Source organism: Macrotis lagotis, chromosome 7 (genome assembly GCF_037893015.1).
Source record: "Macrotis lagotis isolate mMagLag1 chromosome 7, bilby.v1.9.chrom.fasta, whole genome shotgun sequence".
Classification (NCBI taxonomy): domain Eukaryota; kingdom Metazoa; phylum Chordata; class Mammalia; order Peramelemorphia; family Peramelidae; genus Macrotis; species Macrotis lagotis.
In genome coordinates, this window is record NC_133664.1 from 202,191,120 (window position 1) to 202,215,161 (window position 24,042).

The window sequence follows — 24,042 nt, forward strand, 5'->3', positions numbered from 1 at the left end:
ACATCATGAAGGATCTTCAGTGAAGGTCTGTCTCTTTGGGGGAAAAGGAGAAGTAAAGTCCAGGAGGCAGGAGAGTGGGGAAAGTCAGCATGAGGCTTTTAGCCATGGTGCAATCCAGGTGCCGAAAGCTTAATAATAAAGCAGAGGTTCTGGCAGTTAGATAGAAAGCCAGTAGGCAGGATCCCAATGCCAAACAAAGTCTGAACCCTGAAAACACCAGGATAAAAGACAGGACTGAGTTGAGAACAATCCTCTATTAAATCAGAACCTGGACATAAAGGAGGAAAAAAAAAAACCTCTGCAAAGGCAAGGCCTGCACCTCATAAGCAATATTTTGGCCAACAATGAGCCAGGGAACAGATCCCAGGTCAAACAAAATAAAAGCTTGGATCTATACTCCATATACCCCAGGAGCAGAACTAAAACAGCAAAGATGAACAAAAAAGCTAAAAGAGAGCTCACTATAGAAAAATACTTCACAGATAAAGATGACAGCAATGTCATGACTAAAGAAGAAAGTGGTGAAATATCACTCACAGGAGAAGTATCAAAATAGGCTATAAATTGGACTTAAATACAAAAGTTCATCAAAGAACTTAAAAAATAATTTAAAAACCAAAGAAGAGAGAAAGAAGAAAAAAGGAAAAAAGAAATGAAAGTCAGGCAGGAAAATTGTGAAAAGTTGACCAAAGAAATTAACTCTGTTAAAAGTAAAAGTAACCACTGGTGGGGGGGGGGGGCCAGCTAGGTGGCACAGTGGATAGAGCACCAGCCCTGGAGTCAGGAGTACCTGAGTTCAAATCCAGCCTTAGAGACTTAATAATTACCTAGCAGTGTGACCTTGGGCAAGCCACTTAACCCCATCGCCTTGCAAAAACCTAAAAAAGAAATTTTAAAAAATAAAAATAATCACTGGAAAAGGAAACACAGAAACTATTTGAAGAAAATAAAATCCTAAAAATTAGAAATGAAAAATTAGAAACCAATGAATCTATAAGACTACAAGATTCCATCAAACAAAATTAAAAAAGCTGAAAAATTGAAGAAAATATAAAATACCTTCTAGGGAAAATGAATGACCTGGAAAATAGATTCAGAAGAGATAATCTATGAATCATCAGGCTACTAGAAAGCCTGGACCAACAAAAGAACCTGGAAAACATCATGCAGGAAATTATAAGGGAAAATTGCCCAAATCTGCTAGAACAAGGTAATAATATAACCATTAAAAGAAACCACAGAAACCCTGCAGAAAGAGACCCCAGCATAAAAACTCCAAGGGCTGTAATAGCCAAACTTCAGAGCCCTCAAATAAAACAGAGAATATTGCAACCAGAAAAAAAGAAAACAATTCAAATACAAAGGGAACACAATCAGACTAACACAGTACCTATCAGTCTTAACACTGAAGGATTGGAAGAACTGGAGTAACATATTTTGGAGAGCTAAGTTACAACCCAGAATGTACTACCCTGAAAAATTCAGCATATACTGTCAGGGAAAAAGAAGGATGGTAAATAAAATAGAGAAGACTTCCAGAATTTCCTGACACAAAGATCAGAACTGAACAGAGAATTCAATTGCCAAATACATGACTGAAGAATTGCATAAAAAGGTAAATAAAAGGGGATGAAAAAAACAAAACTGGTTAAAACAAATGTTGGTTGACTATCAAATTGTATACAATTCTAAAAGAGAAGATATAACACTTCTAATTCTTTAGAATTTTACTTCTCTAAGGATAGAGGCTAGAATATAATTGAGGAGAATGAACTTAAAGGATATGTTTATAATTGGGTCTTGCTCTGACTGAAGAGGTTCAAGATGGCATCACTATGTCTGAGACAAAAAGCCCTGGAAAAAAAAGCAGGGGTGTTAACTTTAACTTAAGTGTTTCATTATACTTTGACTCACTTAATCACAAGGTGCTAAGCATCTTGTCTAATTAGGGCACCATAAACTGTGAGGACTGGAGACAGTGTCTCTGTTACTTAGAATCATTTGTGAAGTTCTCAGGTGAGACTTCCAGAGTGCTTAGAGATCTTAAAGATTCTTTCAATTAGTTAGATCGGAGTTTGAATTAACAGATGCTTCACTTAACAAAGTGTTAGGTACCCTGGGTGAGGAGGGGGAAGGGAAAATGTGAAAATAGGTCTGGGGGGGCACAAATAGTTTAAGAAAAGATATGGTTTTGGATGATACTTTGACTTTTGAGGAGGACTGTGTGTACTTGAAAGATACTTGAAAAAGGGAGTAAGGTAAAAAAATGATTATAATTATAATTTGATGTGATTTGAGTCAATGCTACTTATCAAGCAATCAAGTAATCTGTGATGATATATTGATAACAATAGGAGCTTATCAAGCAATCAAATAATTGAACTGTGATTGATGATACCTGATTAATATTATTAGAGTGATGAATAACACTAAGGGAAGAGGCACAAAGATTTACAATTTAAGAAGGAAAGAAGAGAAAATGTGAATGCCAAGTAAATTCTATTCAATAGATTTAGCCCAATGAAGGAATAAAATACATTCTCACTTGGGTTTAAAAATCTAACTTAATCTGGGGGGGGGGTGGGGGCTAGGAAAGGGAAAGATAAAGGAAGAAGGGACTTATAAAAGGGAAGGGAAAGTATAAGTGAAAATAAACTGAAAGTTAAATTCCTAAAAGAAAAGTCAAAGGGGGAAGGTAGTAAAATTTTGGTGAGGAGAAATAAGAGAAAAGGAAAGAAATAAATATAAATGGAGAAAGATAGCATGAAGGGAAATTCAGAATTAGTAATCTTAACTATAAATGTGAATGGGATGAATTGTCTCATAAAATGGAAGTGGATAGCAGAATGGATTAAAAAACAGAATCCTACAATATGTTGTTTACAAGAAATACATTTGAAGCAGAGAGATAAAAGGTTAGAAGTAAATAAAAGGTCAAAGGTAAAAGGTTGGAGCAAAATATATTATGCTTCAGCAGAAGTAAAACATCTGGGGTAACAATCCTAATCTCAAACAAAGTAAAAGCAAAAATCAATCTCATTAAAAAGGAAATAAAGGAAGGAAACTAAAACGTCTTAAAATACACCACTGGAAATGAAGCTATACCATTACTAAACATGTGCTGAATGAATTACAAGGAGACATAGACAGCAAAACTTTAATAATGGGAGACCACAATCTCCCTCTCTCAGGATTAGATAAATCTAACAACAAACTAAACAAGAAGGAAGTTAAGAAGGTGAATGAAATCTTAGAAAACTTAGATATGATAGACCTCTGGAGAAAACTTAATGGGGATAGAAAATAATATAGCTTTTTCTCATTGGTACATGGCACCTTCACCAAAATTGACTATGTACTAGGGCTCATAAACCTTAAAATCAAATACAGAAAGGCAGAAATAATAAATTCACACTTCTCAGACCAATGATGCAATAAAAATTACATGTAATAAAGGATCACCGAAAGATAAACCAAGAACTAATTGAAAATTAAATAAGTTTATCTTAAATAATGGGTGGATCAACAGCAAATAATAGAAATAATAATGAGACATCATACCAAAAATTATGGGATTACAGCAAATGCAGTTTTGAGGGGAAACTTTATATCTCTAAATGTCTATATGAATAAAATAAAGAAAGAGAAGATCAATGCATTGGGGAATGCAACTAAAAAAGCTAGGAAAAAAGAGCAAATTAAATATCAAATTAGAAATTCTGAAAATCAAGGGACAGATTAATAAAATGGAAAGCAAGAAAACCATTGATCTCATTTATAAAACTAAGAGTTGGTTTATGCAAAAGCCAATAAAATAGACGAACTTCTGGTTAATCTGAATAAAAAAAAGAAAGAAGATAACCAAATTGCTAGTATCAAAAATGAAAAGGGTGAAATAACCACCAATGAAGAAGAAATTAAAGAGATAATTCAGACCTACTTTGCCAAACTGTATGCCAATAAATTGGACAACTTGAGTTAAATGGATGAATATTTACAAAAATACAAACTGGCCAGATTAACAGAAGAGGAAATAAATTATTTAAATAACACCATTTCAGAAAAAATAAATTAAAGAAAACATCAATAAACTCCTTAAGAAAGAGTCTCCAGGTCCAAATGGATTTACAAGTGAATTCTACCAAACATTTAAGGGACAATTAATTCCTGTTCTATATAAATTTAAAAAAAAAATTAAGAGAGGAAGGAGTTCTGTCAAACTCCTTTTATGTCATCAACATTTATTGATACCTAAATCCAGAAGAGCCAAAAGAGACAAAGAAAATTATAGACCAATCTCCCAAATGAATATTGATGCAAAAATCCTAAATAAAATTTTAGCAATGAGACTACAGCAAGTTATAACCAGTATAATACACCATGATCAGGTTGGATTTATACCAGGCAGGCAGGGATGGTTCCACATTAGTAAAACCTTCAACATAAGTAAACATATCAATAACAAAAGCAACAGAAATCATATAATTATCTCAATAGATGCTGAAAAAGCCTTTGATAAATACAACATCTATTCCTATTAAAAAATTAGAAAGTTTAGGAATAGTTTTCCTTAAAATAATAAATAGTATCTATCTAAAACCATCAACAAATATTATATTTAATGGGAATAATGTCAGAGCATTTCCAATAAATTCAGGGGTGAAACAAGGATGCCGACTATCACATTACTATTCAGTATAGTATTAGAAATACTAGCAGTAGCAATAACAGAAGCAGAAGAAATCAAAGGAATCAGAATTGGCAATGAGGAATCAAAGGTTTCACTCTTTGCAGATGATATGATGGTATATTTAGAGAACCCAAGAAAATCATCTTAAAAACTTAAAACAATTTAAAAATTCAGTAAAGTAGTCGGAGATAAAATACACCCACATAAATCATCAGCATTTCAATATATGAACAAGAAAGCCGAAAAGCAAGAGATAGAAAGAGAAATTCCATTTAAAGTAACTGCAGACAATATAAAATACCTGGGAATCTACCTCCCAAGACAAACCTAGAAACTGTATGAACAGAATTATAAAGCACTTCTCACCCAAATAAAGTCAGATCTAAACAACTGGAAAAATGTCACATGGTTAGGTTGAGCTAATATAATAAAAATGACAATTCTACCCAAATTAAATTACTTATTCAGTTCCATACCAATCAAAGCATCAAATAACTTCTTTACCAAGCTAGAAAAAAATTGTAACCAAATTCATCCGGAGCCACAAAAGGCCAAGAATAGCAAAGAAACTGATGGGAAAAAAAAATTTAAGGGCAGGTGACTAGATCTAAACTATACTATAAAGCAGCAGTCATCAAAACTTCCTGGTACTGGTTAAGAAACAGAGTAAAGGATCAGTGGATTAGGATAGGTTCAAAAGAAATTGTCATAAATGACTACAGCAATCTACTATTTGACAAACCCACAGACATCAGTCTCTGAGATAAGAACTCACTATTTGACAAAAATTGTTGGGAAAACTGGAAAACAGTATGGCAAAAACTAGGCATAGGTCCATATCTTACATCCTATACTAAAATAAGGTCAAAATGGGTATAGGATTTAGACATAAAGAGCAATACTATAGATAAATTAATAGACAAAAAAATTATCTATCTGATCTATGGAAAAGGATAAATTTATGACCAAACAAGAATTAGAACACATTATAAACTGCAAAATGAATGATTTTGACTGTATTAAATTAAAAAGGTTTTACACTAATAAAATCAATGCTGTCAAAATTAGAAGAAAAGCAGAAAATTGGGAAACCATCTTTACAACCAGGAGTTCTGATAAAGATTTCATTTCTAAAAAAAATAGAGAATTGCATCAAATTTATAAAATCACAAGTCATTCCCTAATCGATAAATGGTCAAAGGATATGAACAGTTTTCAAATGAAGAAATTAAAGCTATATATATATATATGTATATATATATATATAATCATATGAAAAAATGCTCCAAACCAATATTGACTAAAGAAATGCAAATTAAAACAACAATTGGGTGTCATCTCACACCTATCAGATTAACCCAGATGAGAAAAAGGGAAGATGATCAATGCTGGAGAGGTTGTGGGAAGATTGAGATAATAATGCATTGCTGGTGGAGTTTTGAACAGATCCAACATTCCTGGAGAGCAATATGGAACTGTTCCCAAAGAGCAGTAAAACTGTCCATACCCTTTGACCCAGCACTTCCAATTCTAGGACTATATCCAGAAAGAAATTGTAAAAAATGGGAAAAGTCCTACATGTTCCAAAATATTCATAGCAGTTCTTTTTGTAGGGGCAAAGAATTGGAAATTGGGGGTATGCCCATCAATTGGGGAATAGTTAAACAAGTTATGGTAAAGGAGTACTACTGAATATCATTGTTCTGTAAGAAACTATAAGTGGTCAGAAGCATGGAATGATTTATGGGATCTGATGCTGAGTGAAAGGAGTAGAGCTATATATATACATATATACATATATATATATATATATATATATATACATACATACATTGACAATATTATGAGATGAATAGCCTTGATGGAAGCAACTCCTCTTGACAGTACAGAGGTAAGATAATTGTATTTGACTGGTTATGGACCATATTATCCCCAACCAGAGGAAGAAAAACAAAACAAAACACAGAAAAAAAAAACCTTCCGAATCTGATGAACACTATAAAAATTATCTCTGATGTTTCTCTTTCCCTTAATTCTAATTCCTCATGCCAAAAATTACTAATTTGTAAATATGTTTAACAAAATATGTAAAATGCTAACTTGACTGTTCCCTGCTGAGGGGAGGGGGGCGGGAAGGGAGGGTGGAGGGAAATTTTGTAACTTGGAAATATGCATGTACAAATAGATGAAAATAAATATTTAAAAAAAATATTAGTGTGTGAATTCATTCCACAATTTGATGAAACCCTCCCACCCCCCTCCCAGTGGTCTTTAAGCCCCTAGCTATGCAGACCTTGTGTCATCATCATCAGCTTCACTCTCTTCCTGAGTCATTGAAGTCCAATGGCAAAACAAAAGTCGAAATGACTGGTGATGGCCTGGGATGCAGTAGATGACCTTGATGTCTTTGAGGCCTGACCAAACTGATGTTCCACATCATTTGCTTCAGTCACCTTCAAGGATGTTGGATCAAATTGTTCTCATTAACCCATTCCATTAGGAAAAGTCTTTACATGCTTGCCAGAGAAATCTCCCTAACTGAACATGAGGTTTGAGCCTGCTGGTTACCCTCAAACTGGTTTAGCCCTTCTTCCAAGATGGTCTACTAGGGTGTGGCCACTGTGCATGTTACAGCTTCTTGGAGCTATAGGTGAGAGAGTTGAGTGAACCAGGTAATAAAGGTGGATAAGCAGTCTTCAACCTCACACTAGAGGTACTAGTCCTTCTTGAACAACCTATATACCTATATATACAAGTTTAGAGTATCCACCCCAGGTGTTCACATGGACTATTTGTGCCCACCTGTGGTGGAGCATTCTGAGCTCACATTGGTATGATAAGCAATAGTTAACACACTGTAATTTATCTCAAATATAGTGATGTCACATTGGTCCTTTTCAATAATGAATAATAAGAAGCAATCCCAAACAATAAATCCCCTGGAGAATAAAGGGCATTTTATAATCCATTTCTCTAAGGAATTGTTGAAATACAAACAGTAATTCACAAAAATGTCCAAACATTGCTTTACCAAGTTCCTGAAGCAAATAGGACACTCTCATTTTTCTCTAACAGATCCCTTAAAAAAAAGAGTGGGGTAATGAAATGGAGGTCAGGACCCTATAATAGGAGAAAAACAGAAACCCTAAAACTTTTAGTACTTAAAAAAAATCAGTCAAGTGAGCCCAGAATATGTATGTGGGACTTCAAAAAAAGGGAGGTTGGGGGGGGGGGTTGTCTGTTGAAAATAAAACCTTTTCATCCTTGGATAAGCCTCACATAAGAGAGTCTAAACTCATACAGACCACAATTCTTTCAGACAAGGTCCTTAGCTTGGAAGGCTGGCAGCCTCTACTTCTCAGAGAAGCATTAAGACTAAGCCTGCCCTTAGCCCCAGGTGCCTTGTCCTCTATGATCACCTCTTAAGATCTACTGCAAAGCTTTTTATAAGTTTTCCCTTCCCCTCCATACTCTTGTTCCTCTCCACTCACATTTTCCATTTCCCATTTCTCATTTCCCATTCCTGGCATCCAAGATGACAGGCTTCCTGAATATATTATTATTGTAGTTATTATTTGTATGCTTTTATTTTGTTTTGATTGCTCTGTCTTCATTGATATGCTTTACACATAATGGTGTGAATGATGTGTTTGAGTACAATGTAAAAAGTACACAAAGGGTGGGAAAGGTTGGTGTGGGGAAACAGTAAGTAAAGAAGATTTTTTCAAAGTGTGTTATAAAAGCAAAGGTAACAAGGGGGGGGGGGGGGAGTGTATAGAACTCTGGTCCTGGACTCAGAAAAACCTAAGTTTAAATCTAGCCTAAAGCACTGACTAGCTGTATAACTCAGGGCAAGTCACTTAATCCTGTTTGCTTAAGTTTCCTTATCTATAAAGGAGCTAGAGAAGGAAAAGGTAAACCACTCTAGCATCTTTGCCAAAAAACCTCCAACATAGAATCATGGAGAGTTGGACACAACTAAAATGACTGAACAACAACTTATATCTGCTCTATTTTGTAAAAGACAAAGTAACATAAAAAAAAACAAAAAACTAGAGAAAAATTCTTCTATTAGCTTTCTTTTTTCATTTCAAGCCCTTATCTCATAGGCTTATAAAAATTTCTATGTTAACAAATATATATTTAGTATATATTTATTTTATGTGTTTTATATATATATATATATATGTTATAAATAAATTTATTAGCAGTAATCAAAATAATGCAGTGACATAAATTGATATTTCAATAGTTTGGGGTATGAGTAAAGGCCACAACTTTCTAGCCATTGGTTGCAACTAATGACTTCCAAAAATTCAGTTCTCACAAGAGAAGCAAGTTGTTTATCAAGAGTTTTTCTCAGCAGAATAAGAGTTAAACACAGTTCTCCCCAAAAATCTCTTTTTTTTAAAAAAATAATTAACTCTTGAATTCTCTCATAGACTCTTTTTCCATTTAACTTAAGCTTTGTTCAATTCATTTAAACTTTTAGCACAATGCCTCACACATTGTAGATCTAGTTTAATAACTGTTGATTGATTGGTGAACTGTCCGAGTCTCTTCAGGAAGCAATGGAAGCATAAATATGTCTGGTGTAGCAAATAGAACAAACCAAGAAAAAGTCCAAATTAGAGTATTGCTGGAGAGAGGGACAGCTGTGGTTCTTCTGGGTGATGAAATCACTAAACTCTCTGACTTAGGAAGGTAAGAAACACATACTTTAATTCACAGGTTGGACAAATGGTTTACAGGTGTGAGAAATGTAGGGTGTTTGGCTCCCACAGAATGTAAGAAGAGATTGTTTTAAAACATTTATGTATGCATATACACATATACATACATATATGTATATATGCATATATATGAATTCATTACAAAGACTGTTGTCTATCCATGTTGGTGTCTATGTGCAGGTATGTGAGAGTACAACAGAATTGACGCTGACCTGATCAGACCTGAGATTAGATCAGGTCTTCCCTATCTGGTTCCAAGTATACCAAGGGTCCTTGTCCTTTACAAGTGCACCTGCTCAATTATTTACTCCCCTATGCTCATTAGAATAATGAGCAGGGCAGAGAAAACATATGGGGATGAATGTATTAATTAGATTTTGGGCCCAACTAATGATTGGGAAACAGGGAGGAACAAGCCTTTCAAATTGTATAAAAGACTGGATGTTGTTGTAATTGACTGCCTTTCTCTAGCTAGAAGTGGTCCTTCCTTGCAAATAAGTTTTTGCAAATAAGATTTTTGGAGAACCACTGTCACTGAATATTCCTCTGATAAGAGGATCCAATAAAGGAGACAGAGAAGGAAGCATCACATATATCTATGTGATCTCTCTCCAGTCCAATCCATCCACCATATAATTACTGAAGGGATTTTCCTAAAGTGTGGTGTGATAGTGTCAACCTCAGCCTCTACTCCATAAACTTCAGGGGCTTCCTATTGCTTTCTTGATCAAATCCAAAATGCTCTATTTGCCATTCAAAGTCATATTCTTACACTTGACCTGCTGACAAGTACTCTTCAATCCACTGGCACTGGCCTCCTGGCTTTTCCACAAACAAGACATTGTATCTCCCAGCTCGAGGCATTTTCTCTGGTTGTCTCCTATATCCAGAATGCTTTTCTTTCTACACTCTATCGATTTCCCTGATTTCCTTTAAGTCCCAATTAAAATTCTTCCTCTTAAAAATTTATATATCTGTAGTCTCCCACATGAGATTGTAGGCTTTTTGAGGGCAATGACTCCTTCGGCTCTTTTATACACAAAGGCTACAAGTATCCCCCAGCATTTGGCTGGGGTCATGGCACATGGTGGGAGCTTAAAAAATGTTTGTTGAATATTTGGAACTTGACAGAATTTTCACTCCATTGGTGTGACTTTTGAGAACCTTGGGTCAAAATCCCTTGATGAAAATACCTCACACTTCTAAGGCACTTTATATATGTTATCTGGTTGAATCCTCACATTAACCATTATCATGCCCATTTACAGAGAGGAAACAATGATCTGATAGCTAATATATACTGTGAGACAAGTTTTGAACCCAGGTCTTGACCAAGTCTAGTATTCTTTCTACCCTCTCTACCTGTAAGGAATTAAAGTAGGCTGTCAGAGGAGGCAACCAGGAAGGAGAGGCAAGTATAGGAACAAAGATTAGGTCCATGGAGGTGATGAGAGTAGCACTGATTCCCATTAGTCTTCCTCCTAAAGAAAAATAGATGGACTCAGTCCATTATTTTAGGAACTCATGTATTGCTAGTTGCAAGTGGCAGAACAAATTAGCCCAGAGACAATCATATCAGGTTTTCCTTCAGTCTTGATGGTCCCACAGCTACTGCTTTGGACTTGTGCCAGGTTATTCATGGAATTGTCGAGACTTAGAATTTTTTGCTGGCTTTACCCATCTCTTGCCCCTCTAACATTCCTGATAAGCTGAGATAGCTGAAGCATTAATCTTATGTACATTCATGGGCTATCCATCCAAAGCATAGCTTTGATGAAATCACAAAAAGGGAATATAGGTAGGCATTTGCAGATGATTTTCTACACCAGGTCAGAACCTTCCGGCTACAAATCATGGACCAACATCAGAACTACAAATCAGAAGTTGCATGGTGGGCTTATGCTGCACATGATGACTTCCATGGGAGATAGGGCCTAAGAGACCTTGTGGAACTGGAAAGGGAAGTTTGGAGAATCCTCGACTTGGGGCTAAAAGGAATTTCAGAGGACATCCAGTACAACTGCCTTATTTTATAGATGAGGAAACTTAAGGTCCTAGGAAAGTCAATGTCTTGGGAGTGTTAGTAAGCATTAAAAGTACATTTGCCCCCAGTTCTTTCCACTATATCAGTGACTAACTGGTTAGGAAAGAAAAAAACAAATGGACCATGCACACTTACAAAGTGAAAGTAGGGCAGGAACTCTGGAAAATCAAACTAAAGTCCTTTTGAGTTTTCATTTGTTATTAGCTCCTAGTTACAGGCAAGTGAAATCAATCACAGGATAGCAATCCTATCATAATCATCAAATTAGCTAAATGAAAAACTATATTAAGAGTCCACTATTGAAGAGGAAGCTGAAGTGGCTTAGAGTGGTTCAGAGATCCACCATCATCATAATGGGATTGGAACCCAAGCCTCTCTTTACTTACTTCTAGGGTTCTTCCATGATTTATCAAAGATTTGTGGGTGCACACAGGATCCTGAAATCACTAATAAACTAAAATTTGTCTAATCACAAACTTTCTAGAAACATTTGAAATTCACACATCAGTTCAATTTGTCATGAATGAATTTCTAGAAAATTGTTGGGTAAAAGAGAATTCCAATGTATTAAGAGGTAGGTTAGGTTTCTTTAAGTGGTCAATCTTGGTCTTTTTCTTTTTATAAATTGCTTCTTAAAAGCTGAATAGGGCATCAATTCTTGAATTATCAAGAATTGCAGTGAATGAAAGATACTTACTGAGATACTTGTACCTGTAAAGAATGCAGGACATAACACACTGAACAAATATGATTTTTATAAAGTGATTATTTTCAAAAGTAAGCAACTCAACAGCCCAAGACAACCAGAACCAATCACAGAGGACTCAATGTTAAAAACCCAGTAGTTTATTTCAAAGTATAAATTTCAGGCTTGTTGGACAAAACCCCACTACAGATAACACTTGTACAGACACTAATCTATCAAACATACAAAAACAAAACAAAACAAAAAAATCCCAAAACTCAATAAAAATAGGGACAGATTGCAGTAGCCCAATTTACAGTGGGCTTTGGGTAGGTCCTACATTATATTATTTACACCTTCAGCTGCAAAAAAAAAAAAAAAGAAAGAAAGACAAAAGAAAAGGAAAAGGAAAAGAAAAAAGAAAACAAAAATCAAGTTTCCTACAAAGTATATATTCTTATATTTAATTTTTAAATGGTTGATAAATTACTAAAGACTGGATCCCCAAATGTAGGATGGTAGCCCAGAAACTTTATTTACAAACAAAACTCTTTAAAACCAGACAGCATTTAAATATAAAAAGTGAGTATTCAGTCTACATATACAACAAAAGAGAAACAAGGAGAAACTGATTTGAACATGATAATGACAAAATAATTTGAAAATGAAAAGCAAGATAAAACAAAACATTTCATTTCTGTTCTTGAGTTCATATTTGTAGCACTTAAGACTCCCCATCTGCTGGCTCAAGGGGATGAATATTGATTAACAAATATAGCTGTCATACTAACAACCTTATCTGAACTCCCTTAAGTCATCAACACTTGTATTTACCCCAACACCCCATTGAAAAATCAAAAGACTTTACAGTTTCCTAAATGTAAATATTTAGGAAGGTAGGTTCATAGCTTGCTTTTGGATAGTGTTATTTGCAATTATCTATCTAATACTGGGACATGGTTATTCTGGGATTAGAGCAAAACAAGGTTCACGCACAGATCTAGATCATAATGAGAAATCACAAGATAGTGATAGAAATGACCCAAGGAAAAGGGGAGCTAGGAAGAGAACACTTGGAGGTTTGCAGTAACTCTGTAAAGATCACAGTGTGCAGAGAAGGGGAAGGATACCACAGGCATTCCTTTTTTTTTCCTCAATTTTGTACAGTACTGGAAAACTTTCAGAGACCAAAGATGATGAGCACATTATAAAGATCATGCAGTACTACTAACACTACATAAACGGTAGTAGGGAGGACTTGCTTTTCCATTTTAAATTACAGAAATTAAAAACAAAAATCAAAAACTAACTTAACACTTAATAGAACTGAGGAAATTGTACAAAGCAATCAAGCCACTTTTGGAGCAGCTTTGTATAAGAACATATGTACCCTAAGATTGCAAATTATCTCAAGTTCCTTGGTTTAGAAGATTTCTTCAGAGGTACTTACTACCAGCTATCATAAAAAGGGAAAAAAATGAGTGAGGAAAAGAAGGGTCACTCCCAGTGAACAGTCAGTTTCCAATAGAGAGGAAACTATTTGCCACAACTCCACCATAAACAAGCTTTTGAGAAAGTATCACAGTATTCTTCATATTGAGAAATGGAGGAGGGATAAAGTTATATTTATGAATAGGTGGAGTCCGTGTTCCATTTACATATTTACTGGCAAGAACAAAATTTTTTAAAGGAATAATCACACTTAAAACAGGGTGAACCATTAATCTGACAAAGTACAAAACTTAAAAAAAAAACAGCACTGCCACTTCAAAATCAACTAAACTTTTACTACATTTCAAAATCCTTAAAATTCTCAAGATTTCCAACAGGGCAACACTTAGGGAGATATTGCCATACTAAAAATGTAGCAACCTTGCATTCCCATAATGTGAAAATCCAGCTTATAATACTCTGTGAAAAGGTACCATGGAATAAAGAGGTATCATGGAGCCTAACTCTTAACCAGAGCAGAACTGTTCAAAGTGGCTACTTCTAGTTATGTGATCTCAGCTTTCCCCTAAAAGTAATATCAAAAGTCCAAACTCTCAAAATGAGACTAGCCAAGAATGAGAAGTTTTAAGTTTTAGCTTCAACCCCTTTTTGCACATTCAATCACAGCAGCTGCCTCCAGACCCCATAGGGGTAACTAGTTTGAGGGTTGGCTGCAGTTAATTGACTCAAATGTACTATCGATCCACGGTTTGTCTATACACTTGTAATCAGACCATTAATAACTAAAACAATAAAATTATACATACTGAATATTGTTTTTCAGGAGGACTAAAAGTCCGTAATTTGTTGTCTCCAAATTATTGTAATTCCCTTTGCCACTTCCTTCCACTGTTTGGAATAAGAAAACACTCAGAAGATTATTTCTACTCTATTTTATTAAAGGAAACAAAATTTTGTAAAGTCATTTTCAAGATTATTATTTGAGATTTCCAAATGTTTTCCTTTGAAAAAACACAAAACAGGAAAACAGACTAAATGAGGAAATCTATTTCACTTGTTTTTGACTTTTTTTCTTGACTTTTATGTCTTTGAAATGGAAGGCTTTTGTCATAAATATTAGTGCTGACGAATGCAAAGTCATACTGATGACACTAGGCAACATGTTTTCCTAGCAAAGTCAGCAAACAGATGGGTGTCACATAATCATTAAACAAGCCAATATAGAACAATGTCAAAAATGGGCACACTGTAGTCAGGGATCATCATGAAAACATAAACAACTTTTTTGTTTGCTATGATTTTATATATATATACATACACACATACATATACATATATGTATATACATGAATATGTATATTTTTGTATACATGTATAAAATAGAGCTCTTTTTGATATTTCTACCCCAATGTTCTGTGTTGTGACATTAGCAACTGCTTTACTGTCACCCTTAAAAATATTCTATAATGACTACAAGGCCCACAACTGGCAATAACTGGCTCAAGGAATAATCACTATAAAAACAATACAAGAACCAATTGGCTTTATTACAACCTCAAGTCTCATTTAGTCTTATTCCTTGAAAGTGAAGGAAGGCATCAAAGAATTACATTATTGGCAATCAGTAGTTAGAAAGGCTTTGTTCAGCACCAAGCCTATATTATTCACACTAACAGATGACATTACATTAATCTGAAGTGTGAACTCTCTCAGAAGATAATTTCCTTACAGGCCCAACTACAAACCATCAAAGATATAAAAAAGGATAGGAGGAAAGCAAAGTTAGCCCCCTCCTTATGCTTCAAAGAAAGTTATAAATCTCAGAATTAGATTTTTGAAAATGAGATGGCAGGAATAAAGCCAACATAGCAAATTTAAAAAGTTATTTTACAGACTCCATTTATAAGTCAATTTATAACCCTCTCCTACATCTTCTAGCTTATTCCAACCTTCCCATTCCCACCAACATATCTATTCCCAATATCTATTGAATACCAATATGGTTGACATTTAAAAAACAAACAAATCATGATATAAAGGTGAATCCCTTGGAGCTAAATTATGATTTCCATGAGTTTAAATAAAAGTATGCTAAGTAAAACAACACAGAAAGCTACCCCTTTAATTCTGACCAGAGTGTATGTAAAATTTTATGAGGGCAGGTCTAAACTGACACCTTGGCACCATCAAAAGATAGTATCTTATGCATGACTGCTTAGAAGAGGTCACAAGATTGATAAGATGTGAACCATTCTCTACTTGATTTTAAAACAGCACACTAATTGCTCCTTACATTGATTGAGACAGTAAGATTAACAAGTTTTATGAAGCTAATTTCGCCTTGAGTCTTAGTTATTGGAAATGGTTTTACAACTCTAAAACCAAGAGAATATCAAAATTTTATGGTAATGATAAGTTAGCTAGAATTGTCTTTGTTGCCAAAAGATGCTTGAAGGATGAGGCTTTTAATAAAATCTGGTGAAATTTTAGTCCACAAACTGCATGCAGTCAGCTTAATTTGTAATAATAATCTACACTTGGATATAATAAGGAGAGGGAAGACAGCTTATTTGTGAATTCTGAGTAGACCTAATGATACCATGGTATAAAAATGATAAGAGTTGAATGTTGTGTTTCCCCTAATCCTAAAATTTTCTAATAGCAAAAAAAATGGATTTTCTTTGAAGTTGGGGGAAAATGAAGATATAAAACAAAATTCTCAAAGGGAAAAAAAGTAAACAGCATTGGAGATATGGCCATGTTCATTTTTACAGTTAATCTTTAAGGCACAAAATAAATTTAAAAGAATTGGTATTAGAGATAGGAAAAGCGGAAGGGATTGTTAAAAATAAGCAGATATTAAATGGTTTAAAGATGTTCTCAGATACAAGCAGGAAAGTCTTATCTTTATTATGTTCTTTCACTAAAACTGACCAGAATTAATATCCTTTTTCTTGCATTTTGAGAACATATCCCCAGCGCAGAGTGAGTAGTCCAGAAGAAAAATGTTCTCCCCCCCTTGAAATTTTACTCAAAGACTAGGAAAGTTAATACAGATATGAAAAAAATCTATTTCTATATTTGAATTAGTCTACTGGAAAATTAGTTTGCGTGTGCTTTTTATTTGATTGTTTCTTTGGGTTATGTTTAGCTTCAGTTATTTAGTGCAAAGTATGAACCCACCCTCTTTAAGAATCAAAATCCTATCTGTTCGTGCTATTTTCTCCTTGACCTTTACACTCTACAGTGGAACAGAGGTAAATCTGAAGATGTAAAGAGGAGAAACTCCTACAATGAATCAAACAAACAAGAAAGAAACAAAGAAACACACCCCCACACATTCCCTTCACACACACACACACACACACACACACACACACACACACACACACACACACAAACACACAATGTCCCCCAAATCTCAAAACTAAAAGGAAGGTGCACATTTATGTTTCAAAATCCTGAAGCTAGAAATGTCCAGGAAAATAGTTCTTAATTGTGGACTGAGAGTTTATTTTACTTCTGGATATAAATGTATGTAGTGTATCACACACACATCTGCCCAAGAAATTTTGCAGAATGTGAATTTTACAGTGAATATCATGCACAGGATTAAAAACAAGACCAAAAAAAAAAATTGAACTCTTAAAAGAGACACAAATGTAAAGGCTCCAAGTGTTTAACTGCTCTGGGAAGAGATCACATCCGTTGACTGGGGATCACAGAAAGGTCCAAAACGTCCATAAATGTCCTTGGCTCGGACAGCAAAGTAGTATTTGCTGCCAGACACAAACTGAGTGAGAGTACATGCCATTGGCAGAGGAAGTGCTTTTACCTCCCCGATTTTCTTCCACTGTGATGGCATTGTGGCACTGGGATCTTCATGGTAAGCATAGAGGTGGTAGCTATCTACACTGGCACAGCTACGGTCCACTTCCAGAACACTCCATGACAGCACAATGCCATTCTGGCTCTGAACCCGAGCTAACTTCAAGTGTGGCTTCTGAGGAAGGGAGGTACTGGCAGCTTCTGGGGGCAGACGTTGTGGTTGAGGGGCTTCTGGTAGGGGTGCTGGGTGCACAGGGCGAGGGGGCTCCTAAAGAAAGACAAAAGAAAAGAGGAGACAAGATTAGGCTCAGGTTGATATTATCAGAGCTGGAATGGAATGGTCTAATGTGGTATATTAAGTCTCACCTTAGACACACAGTACATGACCGGAGAAAGAACACTCACTCTGGAGTCAGAAGATGGGAAGTTAAAATACTGCCTTGGATCCATGAGTGACCTTAGGCAAGTTACTTAATAACACCAGGTTTCAAGATACTAATTCTCAAAACAAGGAAGCTGGACTAGATTTTAGAGCCCACTCTTCCAGCTCTAATCTTTGAACCTATAAACCTAATGTTTTACAAAAAAAGTAAACTAATTACATTATACTATATATAATTACACTAATACATATATGTTATTCTGCTACCTCCTCAAATTATACAGCTCACAATCCTTCTCCTTGACCCTTAGGATTCTTTATGATATTCATTCCAGTTTTACTCAATATGCAGGAATGCTTTTCTCCATATTGTAGGTCAAATATATCAGTATTACCATTTTAGCTATCTTTCTTTTTTCTTATTCTAATTTAAAGACCAGACCATATCTTTTTCAAGTTTTTAAGACTCCATCACTTTCTCTCTCAGGTGGCTCCCCCCCCCCCCCGAGTGAATAGTTTTAGTCACTGAACTTTAAGGAGTACCTCTAAAATTCTCAAAGTTTGGGAGTCTTAGTCCACAATTTTATGCTCACTATTACAACTGCCACTAGTAGGGAAGTCTTTATTGTCAACTATTTTACAGATACTAATTTGTTCACTGTTGTAGGAAACAAGTCATTGAGAGATACAAAGCTGGAAATTCTTAGAAAACAGAGGCAATGTTTCATTGTTTTACAAATAAATGGATATGGAATACTAAAGTACCATCCATGATAATGAACAAGTATGAGGCAGAAAGGGAAACAGGAAAAGAAAAAATGAAAAAACATTTTTTAAAAAGCCTAACCAGAAGAACTGAGTACCTAATTATTATTTGGAGATGAGAGTAAATGGATAGGGAAAACTGATGACAACTTAATGAAATGGTTCAATTTGATTATGTTGATATATATATATATGTATATATATGATATATATGTATATATATATAGCTTGTAATACTATTTAAAAAAATATATTTGAGACTTCAAATCTTTAGCCCTGCACCTCTAGTTCCATAATTTTAAGAATTCTCTCCAACAATGTTGATCACTTTGCAAGCCTGGCTTTCCTGTGAAACTCTTATTCATAACTTTCCATAAATCTAAAACAAAAGACTCATGCTACTTGCTTGTGGCCTTCCTTGCTTTTTCCTAACATTGCAAAGCTATCAGGAGCACTGTATCTATTATCATGTCTCACCCTTGCCCACATGACCCATTTATCTTCTCTTCCTTCCTTTTTTATATTTCTTCAAATAACAACTCCTGTTCTTCTCTGAGGTTTCTCATTAGCTGTATTCTACTGCCTACTCATTTTTAAGAGTTAAAAAAAGAAGAGCTTTTGTTTCCATGAAAAGTTAAGTGTTGAAATTTGCCAAAGGTAATTCATCTGTTCTTTTCTTCATGATCAACTCTGGATTCATTTCAATGTCCATGTATAAATCTCAGATAAACATGATGATAGACAATCACTGTTTTCTTTCCAAATGAATGGCACAATCTGGGCAATAGAAACTCTTAAACCACCTAAGTCTTTCCTGTATAGGTGGTTAGGATGTGATCACTTGAGTGGTTACAGATTTCTTCTATAGGTCTCTGTAATTTTCAAAGACTTGATACAAATAGCACACCATCATTCAAAACTGCAGCAACTAGAAGATATACAAAGAGAAACCCTCAACTTGGACTTTATATTGGATCTCTTTCATCTCAACAATGAACTTCTATGTTTACATCTTCCTGTTTTATGCCCTGTATGATATTTATAACCACAGTTCTTAATATGGGGAATATTGGGTTACTTTGATATGTGGAGAAGAGGAAAAGAATCTTTGAGGTAGCATTTTCATCTAATAAATACAAAGCTTAATCAAGACACGGTAGGCACAATGGGTCTTTTATAGTCTCTATATCTTTCAGTCAACTGTGAAACGGTAAAGATGAGGTCTGCTGTTGAAAAAAAATCTGTTCAAAGATTGTCCACTGTTGAAAATCTGCTCATCAAAGATGTCCTTGTAAAGAATTAGGATATGTGAGTAAGTAGATCTAAACTGTTTTATTAGCAAGGTGTTGATGTTTTGTCATTTTTTTTGGGGGGGGAAAGGAGTAGGGGTGTTTAAAAGTCCCCCCCCCAAGTCTTGAAATCTTTCTCTCATTCAGATTCTTCAAAATCAACACCTCAATTATAACTCTTTTCCAGCATAGATATCCTTTCTTGGTTTAAGTTGGCTGATCTTCCTATATATAGACTTTTAAAATTGTCTTTTTTGCTACTTCTAAAAGCCTATCAATATAAGGAGAATCAGACACAATTTCTCTAAGTGATACATATATGCAGGACCAGGTATCATTCTTAAGATTCAAAAACTCTAAAATATAGAAATAGAAGGGGATACACAACTGTGCCAACTAAATAACTGTAAAATCATGTTATCCAACTTCATGAGGGTCTTCACTGCAGCAGTATTTTCCAAATTCTTTCTTCCTCCAGCTTCCTACACATCCCTGTTCCCTGCTGTCTCTTGGTTCTTAATTCACTGAGCATATTGAGGATATTCTATGTGAGCTTCCTTCTCCTCCTTCTTTCATCCTTAAATGCTTTGAAATCAGCCCTCATTCTCTCCTCTTTTAGTCTGAGGCAATAAGGTAACCCTTCTTGCCAAGATCAATCCCTCTACATATGCACTTTGATCCCATTCCTTCATGTTTTCTCCAGCAGGTTGTAAAGATCAATCCCCATGATGATTTTGAATTTTCAACTAACCCCTATCTACTGGTTCCTTATCTACTGCCTTCAAACATGACTCCCTCATCCCTAAAAAAACCCCTTCACTATCAGTTATCAAAAGTCTTCTCAATTCTGTCTTTCTAAGCTTTCTCATAAACACCTCCAATCCTCTGAACACTGCTGCCAAATTTGGTGCCAACCCACCTCATGCCTAGATTGCTGCAACAATCTGCTGTTGAGTCCACCTGTCCCAAGTCTATCCCCACTGCAATCCATTTTAGTTGTCTAAGTGATCTGCCTAAAAAGCACTATTCTGAGCACTGTCACCCTCCCCTCCATCAACTGCTTCCTATCACTTCTCAATCCTTACCTTTTCAATCTTCCTATACCACAGTCCTCTCCAGAAAGTCTATTACCAATGTCATTTGGCTATTCCTTATATAAGACACTCCCTTTTCTGAATGGGTATTTTTACTAGTTATCTCCCATGCTTGGAACTCAAAATGATTTGAAATCTCATCTTCTTCAAGAGACTTTTTCCTGATCCCATGTAACACTAGTACCTTCTCTTTCTTGATTAGCTGTATCTTATTTAATACTGTCATACACACACACACACACACACACACACACACACATACATATGAAAAAACTAATAATATGTATAGATCTTGTTTATTCATAGTTACTCATTAGTGCCACTGGGTTGCATTTTGATTTAATTGTGACTCACAGAACTTTCCTTCCAAATGCTCTCCTAAAATTCCCTATTTCCTGTTAAAGTCATCATCATTCTTCCAGTCCCCAAAATTATTAAGCTAGGTGCCATCCTAAAGTAATTAACAAAGAACCCAATTCAATTCAATGGTATTAAAAACAAAACTATCAAGGGCATGATTCAAGTCTTAGAGCTTGTGGAGAGAAGATAAGAATTGAAACCTGAGCATTTGCATGTCACTCAAAATATTTCATCTTCTGATTGAATATAGTTGAATGAACAAAATTAGTCTTTTGTTTTACATAGTTGAATATACATTGAAAAAAAAGTTCCAGTAAAGTTAAAACTAGAGGCACAGTATGCATCCTTCTTCACATATGCTTCAATATAACAATGTCTAAAAAGCAAATGCTTTGTACAGTCAAATTTATCACTTGTATAGTTAATATTCTAGAAATTACTTACAGGATGCACCTGTGGGGGTCGGTGATGCACTGTTAGCTGAGGCCCTGCTGATCCAAGGGTTAGTCCATTATTTACAACATATGTAGCTGCTTGAGGCACTCTCACTGTGACCGCTACAACAAAAGAAAAAAAGCATAATCATCAATCTGTGTAAGTTCAGTGGAATTTTGATTAAAGAATTTAATAAATGTGAAATCAATGAATTATGTTAAATTTTAATTCATCAAATACTTTTAATAGTCAGAAAAAAATGAGGCTGAGATTCCTTACATAAATGCAGAATATTAAGAGTTAAAAAGAACTTCAAAGACCTTATAGTTAAACTTATACCTGAAAGAGAGTCCTTCTACATCACATCTGACTAATGGTTACCCAGCTTTTACTTAAGAACCCTGCAGTAGGAGGGAAGGAATGACCTCACAAAATAGTTCATTTCACTTCTGGATAGTTTTACTGCTAAGTTTTTCCCCTCACATCAAGCCTAAACCTTCTTTTTTATTGCTGTTTCAAGTTAGCTCTGCCCTCTGGGGCAAAGAAAAAATCTAATTCCTCTTCCATGTGCCAGCAGTTCAAATACTTAGAACTAGAAGAGTTAAGAGCTAGAAGGAACTTTAGAGACCATCAATGCCAACTCACGCAATTTACAGGTTAAGGAAAAGCCCAGAAAGGTGAATTGACCAAATGCAGTCACCAGATCATCTTACTTGTCTCTTGATGAACCTGTATGCAGGCCAAGAAGCAACAGTTAGAACTAAATATGGAACTGATTGGTTAAAAACTGGAAAACTGGTTGTATATTTATTGTCATCTCCCTAACTTATTTGCAGTATAGTTACTATCATGTGAAATTCCAGGATGATATGTCCAAAGTCAGAAATAAAGCTGCCTGGAGAAAATTCAAACTCATATATGTAGACAATACTACTCTGATAGTAGTGAAAATGAAGAATGAAGAACTCATATGATTAGGGTAAAAGAGGAAAATATAAAAACAGGCTGGAAGTTTAACATCACAAAAACTAAAATTGAGGGGGAGGGTGAAAGGGCTGAGAGGAGAGAGAGGGATAGAGTGGAGCTGGGTAGCGGCCTGGCACTGAGGGTGGCTGTGCCAGGGGCCACTATGAATGGCAGCAGCAGTCTTGGCCTTGGCAGCGGGGCACTCCTGAGGAGACCCTCCAGTAAGTAGGGCTTACAGAACCTGCTGAGACTCACTGCCTGGAGGGTGGAGAGACCCCTCAAGAAGAAAGTTCAGAATATGAAGACCCAACTGAGGAGTCTTCCCATTGCTCTTATGAAGAGGAGAAGGAAGACGAGGAGGATCCTCACCTGAACCCAACCCAAGCCAGCCTGCACCAGCTCTGTAGGGACCCAATGTACCAGTCCTGAGAAGGTAGAGGCCTTGAGAGACATCCCAGAAGAAGAGATGGGTCTTCTGCAGGTGCAGGAAGAGACCAAGGACAGGAAAGTATCACTGAGAGGAGCTGACATGGAGGAAATAGAGAGACAACCCAAGGCCCTCAGACCCTAGGACTCAAAGGACCCCCCCCCCGCCGCAGCCCTACCATCAAGTTCATTGACAGAACTGAATCCCTGAACCATTCCATAAAGAAGAGTAATAGTGTGAAGAAGTCCCAGCCTGCGTTGTCCATGTCCAAGATTGATGACTGGCTGGAACAGTACACTCAGGCCATTGAGACCGCCAGCAAAGCTGACCCCAAAGCTGACCCGACAACCCTCTGCTGAGATGCCCAGCATGACTGTGGCCAACTCCAAAAACCTATAGGAGACTGGGGAGCTTTTGACTCAGTCCTCAGCCAAGACCCGGCCCCCTCCCCAAGCAAGGATATTGTGGCGGGAGACATGAGCAAGAGAAGCTTCTGAGAGCACAAGGGAGGCAGCAAGACGTTATCCACAGTCAAGAGCTCAAGAGCACCACCTCTGGGAAGTGGTATAAGTTTGTGGTCACCGGGCATGGCAAGTATGAGAAAGTGCTGATAGATGAATCTCCCTAGCCCAGTCAGCTGCCAGCTGTTCCATCGCTGAACCTCAAAGCTCAGATGCCTTCATCCTGGACATTTGCTGCTTCAACTCTAAAGAAGGGGAACCCCCCCACACACCTTCCTTGCCTTTGACTCATCTACTACAAAATGTCCCTTAAAATGTCCGTTCTCCAATGATCTCTTCCCCAGCAGATTTTTAAAATCCATTTTTAACTTGACTCTGGTGTCTCTGCCCCCCCTTCTCTGCTCTCCCCCCCCCCTTTAGCTTCTCTGGGG

The 24,042-nt window shown here is 36.0% G+C and overlaps 1 protein-coding gene and 1 pseudogene across 5 annotated transcripts in view; one reads left to right on the plus strand and one right to left on the minus strand.

The window, feature by feature from the left end:
• Positions 1 to 8,928: 8,928 nt before the first annotated feature.
• ATF7IP (activating transcription factor 7 interacting protein) overlaps positions 8,929 to 24,042 on the minus strand; it is a 137,193-nt gene continuing 122,079 nt past the window's right edge. For all 5 annotated transcript variants that reach the window (XM_074194544.1, XM_074194540.1, XM_074194543.1 and 2 more), the window contains 2 exons: positions 21,767 to 21,879; positions 8,929 to 17,700 (listed from right to left, as the gene is read on the minus strand). In XM_074194544.1, the coding sequence (XP_074050645.1) occupies positions 17,284 to 17,700; positions 21,767 to 21,879 (530 nt within the window). In that variant the 3' untranslated portion in view covers positions 8,929 to 17,283. The remainder of the gene's footprint in view (positions 17,701 to 21,766; positions 21,880 to 24,042) is intronic.
• LOC141493573 (lymphocyte-specific protein 1 pseudogene) lies at positions 22,131 to 23,778 on the plus strand (annotated as a pseudogene).